This window comes from Phragmites australis, chromosome 11 (genome assembly GCF_958298935.1).
Source record: "Phragmites australis chromosome 11, lpPhrAust1.1, whole genome shotgun sequence".
In the NCBI taxonomy this organism is placed as follows: Eukaryota; Viridiplantae; Streptophyta; class Magnoliopsida; order Poales; family Poaceae; genus Phragmites; species Phragmites australis.
In genome coordinates, this window is record NC_084931.1 from 2883633 (window position 1) to 2904204 (window position 20572).

General features: G+C 40.8%; 1 protein-coding gene across 7 annotated transcripts; it reads left to right on the plus strand.

Annotated features, from left to right (window-relative positions):
• The first annotated feature begins 282 nt into the window (after positions 1–282).
• On the plus strand, positions 283–10844 carry LOC133885107 (uncharacterized). 7 transcript variants are annotated; one of them, XM_062324750.1, is made up of 11 exons: positions 285–740; positions 1323–1466; positions 1544–1698; positions 1996–2271; positions 2358–2485; positions 2628–2745; positions 2849–2941; positions 3071–3148; positions 9225–9312; positions 9485–9544; positions 10580–10844. In XM_062324750.1, the coding sequence occupies exons 1-11, from the start codon at positions 446–448 to the stop codon at positions 10594–10596; spliced, it is 1452 nt and encodes a 483-aa protein (XP_062180734.1). In that variant the 5' UTR covers positions 285–445; the 3' UTR covers positions 10597–10844. The 7 variants fall into 7 exon arrangements, with proteins under 7 accessions (XP_062180735.1, XP_062180739.1, XP_062180738.1 ...); XM_062324749.1 differs by having other exon boundaries at positions 10585–10844; XM_062324748.1 differs by lacking the exon at positions 10580–10844 and adding an exon at positions 10296–10573.
• The last annotated feature ends 9728 nt before the right edge of the window (positions 10845–20572 follow it).

Here is a 20572-nt window from a genome sequence, read left to right on the forward strand (position 1 = left end):
TGACGGTAAGCCTCTGGGCCGGGCGGGAAGGTCCCACCCGCTCTCTGAGGAGGTGGTTAGGCCTACCGCCCTCTTAGGGGACGGTTATGACCCGTAACCGCTCTCTCAGAGGGCTACAGTCAGCGTCTAGTTTTGTAAATACCTTCGCCGGAATCTATTTATTTAAATTTTAACTAAAAAAATATAAAAATAAAAATACTCTGCTTCAGACTCTCCCGTTCGCGAGCGGCGCACGATCTTCGCGGACGGCGGGATTTCACGTGAAGTCACCCCCTGAATTCAAGGCGTGAAGTCAGGGGATCCCGATCTGCGAACCCAGATATGGCGCCGACCAACACGCAAGAGGGAAGGGGGAGAGGGGTCGGGGTCCTGGTCGAGGGCGAGCTGGCGGCGACGACGCACCCCTGCACGCCGCCCCACGCCGCCCCCGGTGACCACCCGGTCCATGGCGGCCGAATCGGAGCCAGCGCCGCCGTCGGATCGAGGCAAGAGAAAAAGATCAAGAGCAAGGACGGGCGACGACGAGGAGGCGGCGGCGGCCTCAGCTTCAGCTGCTTCGGAGAAGGCCCTCTCTGAGGCCTCCTCCGCTGCCAGCTCTCCCGATCGTTGGCCTTATATTCAACGCGTCGTCAAAGGGCACGATTCGTGCGGCGGGGAGATCTTAGAACCCTTCATCAAGATCGACCCGGCGATCGTGGATGCCCATGAGAAGTTGAAATTGAAATACTATGCGAAAAGGGGTAAGCTATTCATCCTTCCTTTTCCATCCAGAACACAAGAAATCAGTAGGCATCATGCATATAAGCGATTGAAGCTGCTAGAGAACTGGGTATGGATGAGTGGGTTTCTTTGAAACAGCTGCTACAAATGTAGCAGTGGGACTGAAGGGGATGTACGTAGTATGACAGCGTACCTGTTCTAGAGGCGAAAAGGTCTTCTTATTAGTTCTTTCTCTGATGTTCTCGTTGAGTATCGTGTTAGAGGTTGTAACAAAGTGGCCCATGAGCTTGCGAGCTTTGGTGCTAGGTATGTAGGGGAGTCTTTGTATTTTGATATGGCCCTAACGTCCCAATTTCTGTAAATGTTTTTTTTTCGGATGACGACTCTGATGTTCCATCTGATTAATGAAATAGCTATATACCTGAAAAGAACAAATGATTAAGCAGTAGGCATATTGAATCAATGAAACTGGCCTCTTTTGCTAGAGATGGTGTGGATCTTAGCACAACGGACTGCCCGGCGTCGATGGCTATTTCTAGAGTAACATCCTTTTCTTTTTGTGTATCTGTTCTTGACTTATGTATCTATATGTCCAACTGCAGAACGACAACTAAAGCTAGCTACAATGGATCAGCATGTTCCTCATTCGTGTTTTCTTGATCAAGAATTGTTCCCTGATCGGGAGTCCGCAACAAAGACTGTACTTGAAGCTGCAAAAACTGTTCTTGGACTCTCATCTTATATTGGTGCGTAATACTCCACCTCTTATCTGGAAGTGCTGCAGTGCTTTTTGTCATTTGCTAATCGATACATGTTTATGCAGATGAAAAGCTGTTGACGCGATGCTCCGGTTTTCTAATCGATTGGAATGAAGAGAGTAAAGCTGGAACTGTTCTGACATCTGCACACCTAATCTGCTTAAAGTCTCCTTCCCTGGATGAGTGGTTAGACACAAAAGTGTACGCTCCTGATGCTAAGGTGGGTTTACATCCAAACTAACAATGGCTTACATGTGGGTGCCAGGTGTTAGTTAAAGAGTGTATTTCTGTGATAATGCGCCCAAAGTTTGTGTACTTGTATGAAATGGGTTCCAAAAAAGTGTATATAATGTTGTGATGTGGACACTTAGTTGTAAACTTAATATGTTATGTTGAACTTTGCTATAAAGTAGAGGCAAAAATGTACATTGGTCCTGATATTATGATCATGTGCTGCTTTCTTGGTAGCTATTTTGTCAAAAGATGTGATGTCACGTGTTTTGCAAATATTTTTCAGGTTTATGTCCATTTGCCAGATAAAAATGACACAACTATAGTTGCTCATTTATTGCATTATCACGAGCACTATAACCTTGCTCTTTTCAAGATCAATATGGATCAGTCTGCTCAAATACCTAGTTGTTTTACTGAAGTGAAGCACGGTCAGGAGCTTTTTGTGCTTGGTAGAGACGAGAATATGTATCTTAATATAGATCATGGCTCTGTGCTATATATGGACCCAAGCGATTTTGAACTATATCACTATATGTTCATCAACCTTGGAATTAACAAGGTACAAATCATATTTCATGTCTTCTCTTATAAATCATCTTTAGGTTCTGTTGCTTATTTTTCTAATTGACAATTCAAATGTATTAGCATGGCCTCGGAGGACCAGTAATTGACTGTAATGGAAAAATTGCGGGGATGGCCAATCTGACTCTAAGAATGGGATTCATTCCTTCATCCATTATACTAAAATGCTTGGATATGTGGAAAAAATTTCAGTAAGTTATTTCGTTCCAATTTTGGTGATTTTGGACATTTTAGGCGCAAAAGTTCATTTTTTTTAAAAAAATGGATTGTTTAAAAAGGTTGTGCACTGATGTTCATATCTTTCGGAATCTGATAAATGATGATTTGCTATAGCTGTGTCCCTCGGCTGCACATTGGAATGAAGTTTTCATCCATTAAATTTCTAGATCCCGCTCATGTGGATACGATCTCCCGCAAGTGTAACGTCGATGCAGGCCTTATTGTTATAGAGGTATACACTGTCCATTGTTCTTTATTTTTTGGAACCATGTTCACTTTTTTGTATCTTTTTTGTATGCATATTATTGAGTAATTGCTTACAAACTGAACTACAGGTGTCTGAAGGATCGATTGCTGAGAAATTAGGAGTCAGAATTGGTGACATCATTGAATGCATGAACGGAGAGTGCATTGCTACCACAATTGAGGTACGTATAAAAGGTATTATGAATAGTAATAGTAGTAAAGGTGATCTGTTATTTGGTGAAGTAAAGTGGATAGAAATTGTATTTCGTGTTTACGATCTTGACATTTATTATTCTTGTTTCCACTGTCAGTTGGAGAACTTGCTTATGCGCATATGCGAGGATCATCTTGATAAAAGAAGAGGCATCGGTTCCAATGTAGACGTACCAGTAAGTTTACTTAAATGGTCTTAACTGTAGTTTATTTTAATCTCTACTATAAGTGCTTTTATGTTTATCCATAGTTACAAAACATCGTTTTTGAGTGGGGAGACCACAGGGAGGCCCAAACATATAGTTATAAGGAAACATTCATTTACAATGTAAAAAAGCGGGAGTATGCACATAAATGAAAGCTAAAAAGTTTTCAGACTAGACTAATTTTTGTTTTGACAAGTGTTTTGTGTTGCTCTTTTTTTTTCGAAGCGAGGATGTCCCATTTTTCCATTTTAGATGAATGAAAAATGAAGTATTATATATGTTGCAGAAGGAAACATAGTTCAGAAGCCAGAGAGAAAGTAAGACAGGCAGAGTTAGCTAACTCAAACTAGCCTAACAAAGACTATTCTAGAACAGACACCTGAACAAACTGAAAGAAAAGATTGCTGGACACCAAAAGTGCATCCTTTTCACCTCAATTCTCCATATCGCTATCCTCTTCTTCAGCATCCTGCAGCTGTCCACCTGCGGGCCTATCATCAGGAGCAGGAAGAAGTGCATTGGCAGGAACATGTTAAGTAGCAGCATCCCTTCCCACCAGTTGTGCCACGTGCTGCAACATGCCTTCCAATCCTTGTTTCTGTTCTTCACTCATCCTGTTCAGCAGCTCTGCCCAATGTTTCAGCAACACACAGGCATGGAAAATTATCTCACTAGGAGATGGAATCAATTTCGTGCTTTCCAAATTCGGCAACACACAACCACCAAGGCACCAACCCAATTACATGAAAACTTTACCTTTGGGTAAGAATTTCTGACCCATAGAGGAAATTTTGTAGTTGATCTGGGAATAATATCAGCACAAATGAATGTTGCAATCACTCCTCAAACAACCTTAGCTATAGCACATTCGAACAACAAATGTTGACAGTTTCAGGATGATCACCATCTCCTGAAACTTAACTGCCATTGCATAGCATAGCGTTGACTCGCTGAAATATTCTTTTCATCAGAGACATCATAAAGAGTAGGATATTGGTGAGCAAAAGATTTGTCACCAATGCACTTATCTTCTCATTATCTGGTATTATCACCATTACCAATGATGACATTCCTGCCTTTCAAATAAATGTTTTTAACCTTAAGTAGGTAAGCCCAACAAGGTGAGTTATCTTCCTTGTGTTTTTTCCTGACAATCTCCTGCTATAAACCTTCCTCTTTTTCTACTTTCCACCACCATTTGGTAAGGAGACTTACGTTCATTTTTTCTCAGATTTTTTAAACCAAACCCCCTTTCTTTTTTGGCCTACAAATGTTATCCTGTTGTAGTATTAAGCAGTAAGAACATGGACATATAGTAAGTAGGAATATTGGATAAACTGGCATTATTCAAAGTGCTGCCACCAATTGCGATAGATCCCCCTGCCAGATATCCAGCCTTTTCATGATTTTTTCATCTACTCTCTCCCAGTCAATAACATGTGATCTAGATGCACTAACAGGTACACCCAGGTATTTGATTGGAAAGCTTCCTACTTGACAATTGAACATGTTTGCATAAGAAAGAGCTAATTCGAGGTATTTGATTGGAAAGCTTCCTACTTGACAATTGAACATGTTTGCATAAGAAAGAGCTCATTCGTCATCTTCCTCCAAAACCATGACCTTATAGCAAAATTTATTTTGAGCCCTGATGTCAACTAATATATATACTACATAAGCTTCATATTTCTGCCTTTTAACAAGTCATCTTAAAGACACAAAATTGTGTCATTAGCATATTGCAACATTGCTACGTCATTATCAAACAATGAGGAATCAAGCCAGTAATCAACCCATTATTTTGAGCTTCCTGTACCATCTTAGATGGACAATCAGCAGCTAAATTGAATAAAAAAGGTGATAGAGAATATCCATGCCTTACACTTTTATGACTCTTAAAATATGTGCCTATCTGGTTATTCAATTTGGTACTAAGTGTCCCATTACATATGATGTTTCAACCACTTTTGTCAAGTTGGGCTAAAACCTCTTATTTCCATACATTGGAAGAGGAATTTCCAATTCACTTTGTCATATGCCTTTCGAAATCAAGCTTAAAAATATTGCCCGTTTGCTTCTCTTTTGGTTTCATGTAGAATCTCATGTAGAGGCATGATCCCATGCATTATATTCCTGTTTTCAATAAAGGTATTTTGAGTTTTGCTTATCATTTTCATCATGTAAGGCTCCAATCTCAAGGTCATAACTTTAGTTACGAGTTTATACAAAAAAAATCAATAGATGGGTCTGAATTGTTTTATTCTCTCAACATCATCAACTTTTGGAAGAAGGGTAATTATCCCATAATTCAGCCTACTAACATCCAATTTATTTCGTACAACTCTTGGAACAAAAATAAAAAATAAAACATCCACAGGAAGTCCCATCAGGACCAGCAGTTTTATTGGATTTTATTTCAAATGGAGCATTTTTTATTTCTTCTTCAGTAAAAGGCCTATCCAATTCAACGCTGTCAATGTTGGATAGTTTCTCTGCCCTGCTAAAAATATCGGGATCAAATTACCTGCGCTGGCCCAATCTATTCTTTATAGAAGTCAATAGCATGTTTAAGCAATCTGCTGTCCCAGTAATGTTTCCTTCATTTTTCGGATTGAAATAGTATTATCTCTTTCTACCAGTGTTACCTGGACACCTGTGTCCAAATTTTTTTGCCGAATCAGACAAACACCCTGAATCTGAGTTGGATTCCGACACTCGTGTCGGATTCCGAGTTGTATTTCGCGTGTCCAAATTTTCTTTGCCGAATTGGACACCCGAATCCGAGTCAGATTCCGACACCCGTGTTACATACTGCAATCACATCATGAACAACATTGTTTATTTGAGCTTTACCATTCAAAGCATTTCTATCATCCTCTAAATTCCTTACCAAATTAATAGTGTCAAAGTTATCATCACCTATATTAGCACCCATACATCTAGCTTTGCCTATAATATCTTTATCTGATAAAAGTTTCAAAGGAATCAGTGGAATGTTTAGGAGTACCTTCCAAATTTACTCATGATATCTTGTAGTTTGACTCCTGGACCTTTAAGGCTCTTGCTCCTTCTAGATGGCTCAACATTGAGTTGCATTTTTGAACTTTTGTGTTCCACCTTGTATCCATCACACAAAGCTTCAGCATTCACCTCAGGCTTCTTAAGATCACCTTCTTGTGTTATTCTTCATCAGTCTTCTTATCTTGTATATCGTGTGCATATTGGTTCACATTCTTGTTTGCCTCAGCTAAGGATGGCAATGGGTGGTCGGGTCGGGGGAGGTGGAGTGAGAACGCATCCGAGCCGAAACCTAAAACATCAAACCCAACCTGGCCCCGAAATTCATACCAGGTCCAAAATCACTCCCGGCCCCGGCCCTGGTGGGAACCCAAGACCCGATTGGGGACTCAAAACCCGATTTGTCTGCACTCTGCAACTTGCCTATTGAGTGTTGATTTTGATCCCTTGCTAGCTTTCTCAGGCAACAAACGATCAACAGGCCGAGCCACGAGCCAATAGAAAACAAAGAGGTTAATCACCTAAATCCAAAACAGAATCTTAAAAGGAAAAATAATATAGCTCGTCAGTTGTCACTCAACTTCCAAACAATGAAACAAACAAGCACATGCACATAGAACATCATCTGCTGCTAGCATAAAGTAATACAACTTGGCATATCAAAGTAATAGAACTTAAATCTGCTGCAAGCATTTAAGTATCAATGATCAATCAGCAGCAAGCATCAATCAGCAGCAGGAAGCAGCAACTAGCAAGCATTTGCACGATGTAGTGATCATTGATCATCCAGGATCTAGATTCCAGCAGCAAGCATAAATGATCAATCAACAACAGTTAAATCAGGTTCCTCTTAAAAACAGAGCACAAATGCAGAAATCAGCACTTAAGTAGTAAGTATGAACCACAATTTACAAGAATGATCGGACGATGTTACCACATCTTCCTCTTCATCCTCAAGACAAGTTGTCAATGCGTTAACAAAGGTGGACTCCAAGCCTATTAACATAGTCTTCAAAATCAAGAGTTAGTGCATAGAACCATATACATTAGAAGTATTGGAATTGCATGTAAACTACTTACCTAACATGTCGGCTCGAGACCAAGCTTGCATACACATAAGTGCTTCTACCATAGTTCCTTACACCACATACATTTAGCTTTCCATGCACCTCTCACTTGAATCCTATCAAACATTTCCCAGACTACAGATTTTAATTTCTTTGTACTACCAACAACAACACCATCTTCTATCTCACATTCACATCTGTACCTTGAGATTCCTGTTGAGTTGCCGACTCAGTTTGAGTTCCAGTACGACTAGTACCTGCAGCATGTGACCCACTAGTACTAGGAGTAGACATATCTAAATAATCCAATCAAGCTGAAAAAAATATGACAAGAACAAGAATGAGATGATGAAACTGTAACCCTTGATCAGAAAACATAATTGAGAACTTGCTAGTAACGTACACATTTCCATTCAAAGACAGATTGGCTTGACAGTACAAGAACATCAACATAGAAGACACATGCGCACACTTGAACACCAAATTATCCACACCAAAACCTTCTACCTCAGGAGATAATAAAAAGATGAACAAATGCACCCAATCATAACATCAAGCAGTTCCTTGGACTCTATAAGTCAATATCCTCAATTCCTCACTGTTTGGTTTCACTTGGTCTATATTCGGGCCTTTGGGGCACTTGGTCTATATTCGGGGCTTGTGGGGCACTTGTGGGTGCAAAATCTGCCTCGGCTCTGGACCCTAATCGAATAAGACCCCCAACCTGATGGCACCGCGGCGCGATTTCAACACCGCCCCTACCAGGTCTGAAACCCGCGGGGGCCCGACCCGACTCGGCCCACTACCATCCCTAGCCTCAGCAGCTCCAATTGTATCACCAATTTCATTTTCATTCTTCTCATCAGACATCTTGGTTTGAATGTAATCAGAAAAATCGAACAATTTTTTTTTTCTGCGGTGGCAGAATAGTACTTTGACATCTGACCAGCCATGTGTGCCTTACGTCTTGATCACTTTTAGATGAAGAAGCTTCCTGCCCTTGTTGCTTACTTCATCTACCACATTTTCCTCCACAACCTTCTTGATTTGCTGATGTGCATAAATCTTCTTAGCATCTGCCATGAACTTTTTCACACCTTGGGGCGTTACCAGAATTATTATGATCAAGCGCCATATGTCTCCCTCCTGTAACGCAGCAGTAGATATGAATTTGGTGGGAGTAGGTTTTGGTTATGGTGTCACCAGAACCGGAGTAGAAGCATTCGTATAGAAAGTCTTGTCACCACTCTTATAAATTTCTGACACTTTCTTCTCTTGCTGGACGTTTGCCTTTTTAAGGATACCTTTCACCACCATCCTTATCATTGCTTTTGTCATCTTGGACTGCAGTGCAGCAGCTGTAGGAGCCACATCTTGAGGCACTTCCCTTTCAAATAACAATTCATAAAACAAAAGGTCCAAACACCCCTCAGCATCTGCTACCTTCATCACATCCCTGCATCCAATTTTCAGCCTTATCAATCTCTAGGGTGACTCCAACTAGAGAACCCACATATGCCAGCGCTTCCTCAGATCTACTATCATCTGAAGAACGATACTCTAAACCAGGCTTGCTGCAACACCCCTTTGGCTCCCAATGGAGGGTCCCAAGGACCAATGTTGATAGTAGCACTTGCTCTTCTCATCCCCATAGTTATGAAGTGAGAGCATTCTATAATCTTCTTTGCATTCAAGGAGCCTCAGACCACTGCATAGCATGACTTTGTTTCTCTTTTACCTTATGAATAACAAGAATGACATCTTCTGCTTCCGTGCTGTACTGCTTGATGCTTTGTTTTCAAAGATTTCCTTCTGCTGTTTCCAAATGTACTAAGTTGCATTGATGAATGTTCAAAATGAGCTTTGTAGAGGGTTCTTTTTACATCTTTATCTTGCTAAGACCGAAATCTGCTTGTGATGTTAATGATTGGTATTAAGAAATGCATTATTTCAATTTATAGGTTGTTATATTCCACACACGCAAAGGTTCGCGTCACACTATAAATCTGACAGTAAAAGTATCTGATAACGTAGAAGTGATTGCAACAGGTATGCACCTCTTCTTTCAACATTTATAAAGCTGATAGTAAATGCATAAGGGTTTGGAGCTTATACGGTTATAGGATTTATATGCCTATGAACAAATGCTTGCATGTGTCTTTCCCTCCGTTTAACATTCATATAGAATAGATGCCTTAACAATGATGTTTCTACCGTCCAGGCACTTATCCCGTCTCTACCAGAGATTGTGCATTGGTGTTTGCTGATGATGTGGGCCCAGGTAAGTAAACTTTGTTTTTTTGCTTTTAGCTGCTAAACATTAGTATGTTAAATAAAGATTACAACAACAACAAAACCTTTGTCCCAAGCAAGTTGGAGTAGGCTAGAGATTTATCACATATATTAATGTCAATAGCTGCTTTTGACGACTTAGATAATATTACTTTTTCAAGCTTATATCTAAGCAATGCTTTTGGATTGCACTTATGGGCCTTTCTTTTAGACGATGATTTTTATGTAAAATAATGACTCAAATGCTGTGAAGTGTGCAAATAACTTGGCTTGATATTATTTGTTAATACATTTTGTGAAGAAACTGACTATCCCATTAGGAATCATAGCTGCCTGCAAAAAGTGTTGTCTTTATCTAGCACTTCTCCTACCCGATCTCTTTGTGTTTAAAAGCAAAATTATCCTACCACTACTGTGAAGTTGTTTTAAGCTCTTAGCACACAAAACATAGGCACTGATTGACGTGTCACAATATGACATGTTTCCCCAGTATGCTAGAATTTATGGATGGGAGTGTGTGATGCATTAGTGGCGGTGGTTGATTTACAAATTTCTGGTAGCTCGTATACATAAGACATAAATAGAATATGTAAGGGAAGCAAGGCAATCTGGCTGCCCAGGTGCGCGCGCGTGTGTGGGGTGGGGGGCTCTGGTACTATATGTTTTTCTAGTTTTTTTTTGTGACAACATAAAGCTTGTTTCATAACTAGCTAATGTATCGACGATTCATATTCGATCAGGTAACAAACCGCTGAAATCAAAGAAATAAAAACAGAACAGCGTTTTAGGAGTAACGTACCTTGAAGTGTTACAGGGCAAGTATTTTATGCTCCAAGGATCTGTTTGGAACTACCACATATGAAGTGAAGCTTGATAAGTGTATGATGTAACTATGGTTAAAAGGCTTTGTATCATGTTAGGCACTTTGAGAATGTGTTTTGAACATCTATGGGCTAATCATCATAGTAATAGTATCTTTTACATGCGTCAGTTAACTCAGCAATGAAAAAAAAATTAATTTCAGGACAGGATGCACATTGACGAAGAGGTGGTGATGATGATGAAGTTGTTGACAACTAAAAGCTGAAATTCGTTGTTGCACTTTCGTTTATGTGCTGTTGTCTATTGTCCGTTTGCTTCTGCTAGCTTTGTTAGATATCGGTGACTGTCTTGTGTAAACTAATACCAGATGAAGGAGCTGGGGTTGTCTCTCCTAGTAGAGGCACAATTTTGTTAACAAAAACAGGTACAGTACTTGTCTTAGAAACAGTTTTTTTAACATTGACAAATGGTTTCATTGGATTGTGATCCGAATTCTAGTTGGATCACACCGGGTTAAGGAAAAATCCGTTCTCATATCATATATTGAGCCAATAATCAAATCCAATAGATGAAAATTTTATAGATAACACAATACCATGTCTTTAACTTAACCGTAAATTTGTTATTACAGCAGGGACATTCAAAGGTCAAAAGCAAATAAATACTTCGCAGGTAGCGTGGTTTTCTTTATTCTGGCTTCCTCATAGGCAGTCAAACTCTTCTCTGACTACTCTGCAAGTTATGGTAGAAATGCAATTGGAGGCATACAACAGGAACAAGGCTAGCAGGGACCTGTTTGAATGCCAAATTTAGGATAATAATTTAAAAGCAAATAATCAAATTAGATGACAGTAAATAACCAGAGTTAGATTCCAACCACCTTTCTCCAACCACGGTTCCCACCACTATGGCTACCCCAAAACAACCACTTCTAATCATGTTAGGATTCATTGCCGTTCATAACCGTGAATATAGTTTATTAATTAGTTTTACACTATGTAGATGTTGTATACTTTATTTATAAGTCATGCATTCTTATTTTGCTCGTGTCTGACAACACTTAAAACATTTTTGATGTGTACGACTAGGAATACACTATAAGACTTTTTACAAAGTTCCTCCCAACATATGCATGATCACTAATGTTTCACCTATGTGGGAGTACACTCTCCATGCCAGAGACCTCTTGTGCCCGATAGTTTCTAAAAGTACACCCTTCTATCCCTATACCACCATTTTTCCTACTCTATGACGGGAGAAACTAATTAATCAGTTAGACTAGTTCATAAGTTGACTTGTGATTGTACTATAAACTTGTAATAATTGCTCCACGAATCGGTCCTTAAAATTAAGCAAGACTACCACCATCCCAAATCTTTGCAACCTGCACCACCCTCTTGCTCAATTTCTAGTCCATGTTGCTAAAACATTATCACAAGTTTTATCCTTATTGCATAATACCATTATCACTTTTTTTTGTTGAACAATTGTATTTACCAAAACTCCCAAAGCAATGCTAAGCATATCTACCCATTTTCATAAACCACTGAACCAAGGCGACAAGGAATATTATGGAATTCTAAGGTAGATCCTATTTTTGGGATTCCTAACAAATTAGTGGCATGCAAATTTAGAAACAAAACATTAGCAAATTAGGAGCAAAATGCGTCAAGAACAACTTGTCTTCTTGCTCAGCAGTTTCTTCCAAATACTGATCATGTGTTCTAACAAACTTCTCCTCGACGTCAGTGTATAAACGTAAAATAAAATAAGGCAAATAAACACCAAGAGACAAGAAGAACTAAATCACACTCAAAACAGTATAATTAATTAATTTAGGATTTTTGGTGAATTTTTGGTGAAGAAGCCGATTAGATTAGACCTACAACGGTTAAGATATTGCTTTAGGAAGGTAAAAACATGGTAATAAAATAAACAACAAGTGATTACAAAAGATTAGGAAATTTTCTAGATTTTTCTAGAGGGTTCTAACATTTTTCAAGAATTTTTTGGGATTTATAGGCATTATTTAAGAATTAAAAAGATTAAAAGATATTAAAACAGAATAAAACTATTTATTTTATTGAGTTAAACATTTATAAAGTATCAACAGAATTATTATAGATTTGTTTCTAAATGTTTCCTATTAAAGAAAACCTTATGTTAAGCTTTACCGAATCAACCGATTTGTTTTCCTATTGACAAAGAATGTTTATTGCATCGTTTAACGTCAGCATGGATTTTAAAAGAATAAAGAAATAGAAGTGTTGACTGAGCTGAAATGAAGCAGAGATTTTTTTTAATAATAGTATTTTCTTAGAAAATTACAAAAATAATATTCAAAATCATAAAATTACAAGAATAAGTACGTATCGGCACGCGGAGTGATGACTAGAAACCTATCGACACTCAACGTGATGATATCCTACGTGGCAGTGGACCCAGAGCCTGTCGACACTTCGCGTGCCGACAAACCTTTTATAACTGGTTGGCCGCCGATTCCTCTTCTTCTTCCATGCACAACAACAGTTTGAGAGAGGCTGCGGCGAGTATTCGCGCGAGCGCGGGTGGAGGGGGGAGGTCGGTGGTGGGGCGGCGAGCAGCGGCGGCGGTTCTGCAGCGAACGACGGTGGCCAGCGTGTAGTCGCGCGGGCGTGGGCAGGCAAGCGCGCGGGCGTGGCCGGTGAGCAGCGGTGGGGTAGCGACCACCAATGAGTTTTTTTTGTTTGCTTTTCTTTAGAATAAGTATAAAATAGTTATAAATTAGGAATAGTTAGAAAAATAGCAAAAAAATAGTTAGAAAATATTAGAGAAATATAGAGTAGAGTATAAAATTTAGAAAATAAGGATATGAAATTTAGAATATAGTAGGCATGGTTTAAAAATTAGCAATAGCTTAAAAAATATAGTATAGTTAGTTAGGAACTATAGAATAGTTGGAAAAGTTTGAATATTTCGAGAACTTAGAGTTAAAATAGGTTCTTTAATGTTCTTCAAAATTTAGAGATTTAGAAGAGTTTGAAGTTGAATTGTTATGAATTTGTCAGTAGTAGTAGAATCGACAAATTGATATGATTAGATGTACACATTTTCCGTCGATGTAGGAATGTAGAATTGAAATGTTGTGTATTTTTTTCAACATTGTATTTAGAATGGTAGGAAAAAAATTAGATTAGTTTGGAATTTAGAGTATGAAAATTTAGAATAGAGTAGAATAGAAAATTTAGCATAGAGTATATACCTAGTTTGGATTTTTTTCAATAGTTAGAAAAATAGTATAGTTAGGTAGATAATTTAGATTAGAATAGTTTGAAGTAGATGGTGAATCTAGAATTTTTAGACAATGTATGTAGTTCAAAAATATTTACAATAGTTAGACAATTTATCTAGAATTTTTCAATAGTTAGATAATTTAGACTTAGAATTTAATTTTGAATGTTTAGATAATTTATGTAGTTAAAAAACATTTACAATTTAAGAAATTAGAATAGTTTGCAGTCGAATTGTTATGAATTGAAGACATATATGTAGTAGAAATATTCTGCAGATGTAGCACCCCTGCAGACGCTGCACAGCCTCACCACCCTCCGCGCGACCCGCTGGCGTACTACACCGACCACGTGTGTCACATAGCAGCTAGCTAGCGTAGGGCGTTAGCGTGCCCAACAAGCGCGCACGTGGCCAAGGTGACGCCCCTTGACTGTGGCAGTAGATATTACTTGGACATGTTTATGTTATTTCTATTATGTCGATATCATGTCATGTAGGATGTTTATGTCACCACTATGTTATCACACATGCTTTTATTACCTGTGTTGTCATTCCATCCCAAAACATAGCATCGTGCAATCGTATCCGCTTTCAAACCATATCAGTGTGCCATCTTGTTAGGCAATAAATCATAGCAGCATGCGGACGTATCCACATTGATAGCGTAGCAGTGTGCCGTCGTATCCAATGTGACATCATTTCGCCTTAAAACTAGTGGGCACGTATTGGCACTTGGACTGCCGACAGTCACACCACTATTAATACGTCCGCATCCCGCCCATATCATAGCCACGGATTCGAGAGCAGCGAGGACTCGATAATAGGTGGTGGAGTGCTTCAAGGAAGCGTGGAGGAACCACCCTATGGGAGTGCCTCAATAGCATGAACGTCCATTATGTAGGTGTGGCAACCGAGCTCGGATGTTTACCTCCTTAGATGTTGACACTTTTGGAAGACGATTCTTCATGTGTCTTGACCTTGATGACGATTTTATGGTCTATTCAGCTCCTTCACTTCTTCGCTTCTATCTGGCAACGTGAGCCTTAGATACAAACGATTGTCATAACGTCTTCAATTTTTCATCCACAGCCCTGCCGCTTCAAGGAATGGATCGACGTGGTGCGCCCGCCTTACAATCCAGAGAGGCTGAAACCAAGCGTGAGTACAAGATAAGGATGAAGGAAGCACGGCGACACCAAGAGGCATGTCAAGAGCGTTAACGGTACGTCAGTTGTAGGAACATGAACGCAAGCAGCAAGCCAAGGATCTTCAAAGGCAGGAGGAGCATTGTTGTCTCCGAGAGGACATTCTGAGGCGACATGAGGCAAATCTCCATAGGCGTGAAGGTCTCCTACATCGGCAGGAAGAAGTGAAACACGAAGCAGCACGTGAAAGATGGGGGAACAAACCCCGGTCCACGCAGTATGATCTATGTAAACAATTTACTTGCAACTTTCCAAATAAAAACCCTTCGCATTATGAACCCTACTACTATTACGCGTGCAACCAGAATACAACGTACATGACGGGGGACAATTTATTTAATTACAAACAACACGGTACATTGCTTCTAGTCATACTGACTTAGAATAAACTGCGAAGACTCTCCTGACTCCCAACATCCGCCATCACCATAGTGCGCCGGTGGTGGTGGAGGAGGCGACGGAGGCGGAGGAGCAAATTTTGGTGACACTGGCAGGGGTAACAGGGATCGAGGTATACGGTAGGATCGTCGATATGTATAACCAGCTCGTCCTCCTCTGGAGGGGTTAGAATAGTATCAACCTCACGCTGCAAGTCAAAGATACGATCTTGCAGGTGATGGATGTACTCCTGGTCAAAGATACAATCTTGCAGGTGATGGATGTACTCCTGGATGTTCTGTTTAATGGGAGGATCGACCCATCTCGTGTAGTGACAACTCTCGTCGTCATCTGACTCAAGCAAATGCATAGAAATTAATGACTAAAATGTCATAAAATCCTATATTGAACTTGTTAGCACTCTCACCCTTCCAAGAGGATATCGAAAGAATCGACAGCCTCCATTAATGCTACCATCATACATCTGCACAACACAATCGTATCCATGGGAGCACTTTGGCCACTTCTCTTTCGGGTGGTCATAAGTCCTCGGATGATGGGGTGGCCAAAAATCACTCTTCCCCTGCAAAGGGAAGTTCTCGAGTGGCTCCTCGTACGCACTAGGACCAAAAGAACCTGGCCAGATCACCGGTGCCCGTCCCTCACCTGTAGACCCTCCGCTTCTCCCTCTCCCACCTCTAGCAGTCATTGCTTCGTTGTGCCTACGGTTTGAACTATGCCAACCCTTTTATAGATGCACTACCACAAGTTAATTATGCTAACATTACCGTTACGGCTTACGTGCAATGCTTATCATAACATTTAACACTAATCCAACAATTTAAGACATAGCATTTTCAAACAACATTTTTAGACGTAGGCTTTTCAGGTATAGGATTTCCACACATAGGCTTTTCAGATGTAGCCTTTTCAAAACTAGACTTTTTAGAAGTAGCCTTTTCAGAAGTCAGAAGTAGGCTTTTCATAATTAGCCTTTTAAGACGTAGGCTTTTCAGAAGTAGCCTTTTCAAACATAGCCTTATCAGACATAGCTTTTTCAGATGTTGTCTTTTCAGAAGTAGCTTTTTCAGAAGTAGTCTTCTCAAACGTAGGTTTTCAAGCGAAATCTTCATGGACAAACCAGCACTGATTTTCTATATAAATAGTAGCCCAGGAGGTACCTTGTCTAAACAAACCAAAGCCTTCTCTTACCAAAATGGCATACGATCCCTGCCCAAAGAAGTCAATGATCGCTGCTACCACTATTGGGATCGAGGTTCCGATGTGCTGGTGTGGAGACCTTTGTAGGGTTAGGAAGTCCAACGACTTCTCCGATACATATGGCAGGAAGTTCTTCATATGCTCCAACTACGAGTACAACCCACTGGAGGGCAGCATCCATGGTGGTTACAGCAATCAGGTACTCACATATTGCTAAACTAAATCACAACTATCTGTTGTTTACCACTTATGATTTTTTTTTCTTCTTTGCTAGTCTCCGCCACCACTTTACGACTTCATACAGTGGATCGATATTGAGGAGAGTCAAGTAGATGTGTTCCTCCTGCACATGCAACACCAAGCGGCATGAGAGGAGAGAGGCCTTCATCGAAAAACAACCCTTCGTCAGGCCTTCGTCGAAAAAAACCCTTTGCCAAGCCTTCTTCGGGAAAAAGCAACCCTTCGTCAAGCCTTCATTGGGGAAAAGGAACCCTTCATCAAGCCTTCATTGGGGAAAAAGGACTTCATCGGGGAACAGCCCTTCGTCGAAAAAAAACCCTTCATCAAGCCTTCTTGGGGGAAAAGGACTTCGTCAGGCCTTCGTCGGGGAGCAACCCTTTGTCAGGACTTTGTCGGGGAAAAAGGACTTTGTTAGACCTTCGTTGAAGAACAACCCTTCATCAGACCTTCGTCGAAGAACAACCCTTGGTCAGGCCTTCATTGAAAAACAACCCTTCATTAAGCCTTCGTCGAAGTACAACCCTTCGTCAGGACTGCGTCGGGGAAAAGGTCTTCATGAGGCCTTCATCGGAGAACAACCCTCCGGTAGGGCTTCGTTGAAAAATAACCCTTCGTCAAGCCTTCATCAGGAAAAAGGAACCCTTCATCAAGCTTTCGTTGGGGAAAAGGACTTCATCAGGGAACAACCCTTCGTCGGGCCTTCATCGAAAAATAACCCTTCCTCAAGCCTTCGTCGGGGAAAAGGAACTCTTCATCGGGCCTTCATCGAAAAACAACCCTTCGTCAAGCCTTCGTCGGGAAAAAGGAACCCTTCGTCAAGCCTTCATTGGGGAAAAGGACTTTATCGAGGAACAACCCTTCGTCAAGCCTTTGTCAAAAAACAACCCTTCGTCAAGCCTTTGTCAAGGAAAAGGAACCCTTCATCAAGCCTTTGTTAAGGAAAAGTAACCCTTCGCCATGCCTTCATCGAAAAAAAAGCAGGTCCTTCGTACCAGCAGAACCTTCGTACCAGCAGGAGCTTCGTACCAGCAAGAGCTTCGTACCAGCAGGAGCTTCGTACCAGTAGGGCCTTCGTAGTAGCAGGAGGCTTCGTACCATCAGGGGCTCCATACCAGCAGGGGCCTTCATACCAGTAGGGCCCTTCGTACTAGCAGGGACCTTCGTACAAGCAGAGCCTTCGTACTTGGAAGCAATCTGTAGTAGATAAGTCCACGCTACAACTGCTTTCTGCATAAATTTTGCCTTTCATGAAGATGAATCGCATCATCGCACGGAGTGTTTACTTTTCGCATGCGTGCGTTGCACTTATGTGTCGAAGTATTTATCTCTACAAGTGCATCATATCTATGTGTCGAAGTATTTATTTTTTGCGCACTTGCATTATGTGTGCATCAAACTAACTATTCTTCGCATGAATGCCGAATCATTTACCTTTCGCGTACTTGCATTACATATGCACCAGAGTACTTGTTTTTACCTTTCGCAAGTATATGCAGGTTTTTATGCTCCACTTGAGGGAGTATTTGTTCGTCCCATGCAGGATATCTACCCTTCGCATGAATGAATCTATTCTTATATGCATGCATGAATGAATGAATGAATGAATGCGAGTTCTTTAACGAAGTATTTATCTCCACATGTGTGCATCACATTTACCCTTTGCTTGTATATCGAAGCATTTATTTTTCATGCGCTTGAGTTACATTTGCATGGAAGCATGTATTTTTTCGTATGAACGCTGAAGTATTTATCTTCTGTGCATTTGCATGGCACAAATTAATCGAAGTACTTGTTTTTCCCCTTTGCAAATACATGCAGGTTCTTATGCTGTGCTTGAGGGAGTATTTGTTCCTTCCATCATGCAGGTTTCTACCCTTCACATAGGATAGATCACTGTTACATGTCAAAGTATTTACTCTTCGCATACTCACATTACATGTGCTTGCATTGCACACATGTCGAAGCAGTTAATCTTCTGAATACGTATACTAAACCTTCGCTTGAGAGACTTCATTTCTCGCTTACAGGTTTTGGCCTTCGTATAGGGTTCTTACCCTTCGTTTGAGAGTCTTCATAAGGTAGTTTTCATTCTTTGGGGTGACGAAGCATCTATTCTTCATATGTGTTTTATTTTTCATATGGCAAAGAATACACTTCATACATCGCATTTACGTGCTGAAGTGTTTATTTTTTGTGCACTTGCATTAATGCATACTTCGCACATATATACGCTTCGCATGTGTGAATATCAACATTACTGATTTGCGACTAAGCGCATACTTTTCATATGTGTGCATAGCATCATCACTCGGGATGCATACACTCCACACATTTTGCATTGCATAAGTGCATCGAGATATTTATTCTCCGCATATGTTTAGTTTTTCAAACGCTCGCATAACATATGCATCGAAGTGTTTAGTCTTCGCACAATTGCCGAAGTACTCATCTTCTTTGCGCTTGCATTACTCACATGCATTGAAGCACCCATTCTTTACATATGCAGGTATCTTACCCTCTACACGAGGGAATATTTATTCCTCATACACAGGTTTTAACCTTCGCATAAGAAAGCTCTTATTGCTCATTTGCAGGAATTTATTATCTTCACGGGATGGGGCTTATCCCTCATATACCAAAGGTTTAATCCTTCGCTACTGCATATATTCTTATGCTAAAGTACTTGCTCTTCGATTGCACCATGCGTGCATCTATTTCACACACGCATAGAAGATGGGGGCTAAGAGTGTCTGCCCCCGCACCGAAGGAAATTCACGCTTTCGAATTACAGAAGACAGGGGCTAAGAGTGCATGCCTCCGCACCGAAGGCAATTCACACTTTAGGATTACAGAAGACGGGGGTTAAGAGTGCATGCCCCGCACCGAAGGCAATTCACGCCTTTGGATTACAGAAGACGGGGGCTAAGAGTGTCTGCCCTTGCACCGAAGGTAATTCACACCTTCGGGTCACAGAAGACAGGGGCTAAGTGTGTCTGCCCCCGCACCAAAGTCAAAACAGATCATCGGAAAGAAAAGGTCAAAGTGTTGCTCAACCTTACATAGTCAATGGACCTTCGCATGAAAAAGTCAAAGTGTTGCTCGTCCTCGCCAGATGCAATGCACCTTCGCAGAAAGAAGAAGTTGAAGTGTCAAATACTTGCACTTCCATGAATCACATTACATGAATACATCAAATTGACTATTCTCTTACTTTCTACACACACGCATTATATTAATGCATTGAAGTTTTTATTCTTCATGTGCACACGCCGAAGCATACATCGGTTATAATGTGTATTTCTTCTCCAAAAAGGGATGCAAAATACCTATTGTCTTGCAGGACAGGAAGTCAAAGTGTCGCTGGTCCTTGGGTAAAGGCAGCGCACCAATCGACTTAAAAGATGGACAAAGGCCCACTAGAGAGGACCGAGGTACCACTCAGCTTCAGGTAAAGGCAATGCTCCACTTGGACCTCAGGCAGTAAGTCTTGAAGACACGGCCCTTTGCGCTCCGTGGAGCTGAAGGTCCCTTTGTACACGGTACATTGCCGACCACCCTTTGTCGACAATGGCTACTCCTTCGGCATCTACTTAGAGAGTGTCGTCATCGCTTTCGTTGTCGATGTTGGCACAGAGGGGGTCGTCGTCACCTTCAACTTCGGCATCGACTCATGATGAAGTCATCATCGCCTTCGGCTCCAGCAACGACTCAAAGAGAGTCGTCCTCGCCTCCGGCTTTGGCTAAGTCGACGAAGCTCTAATCAAAGTCTTTGTCACCTTCGACTTCGGCATCAACTCAAAGCTTCGGCATCTACTCAAAGAGGGTCGTCGTCGCCTTCGCTGTCAACGTTGACCCAGAGGGGGTCGTCATCGCCTTCGACT

Coding starts and splice junctions, on each gene's coding strand:
- LOC133885107 (XM_062324748.1), top strand. CDS start 446: ATGGCGGCCGAATCGGAGCCAGCGCCGCCGTCGGATCGAGGCAAGAGA. Junction 741..1,322: donor GAAATACTATGCGAAAAGGG/GTAAGCTATTCA, acceptor GTCCAACTGCAG/AACGACAACTAAAGCTAGCT. Junction 2,272..2,357: donor TCAACCTTGGAATTAACAAG/GTACAAATCATA, acceptor CAAATGTATTAG/CATGGCCTCGGAGGACCAGT.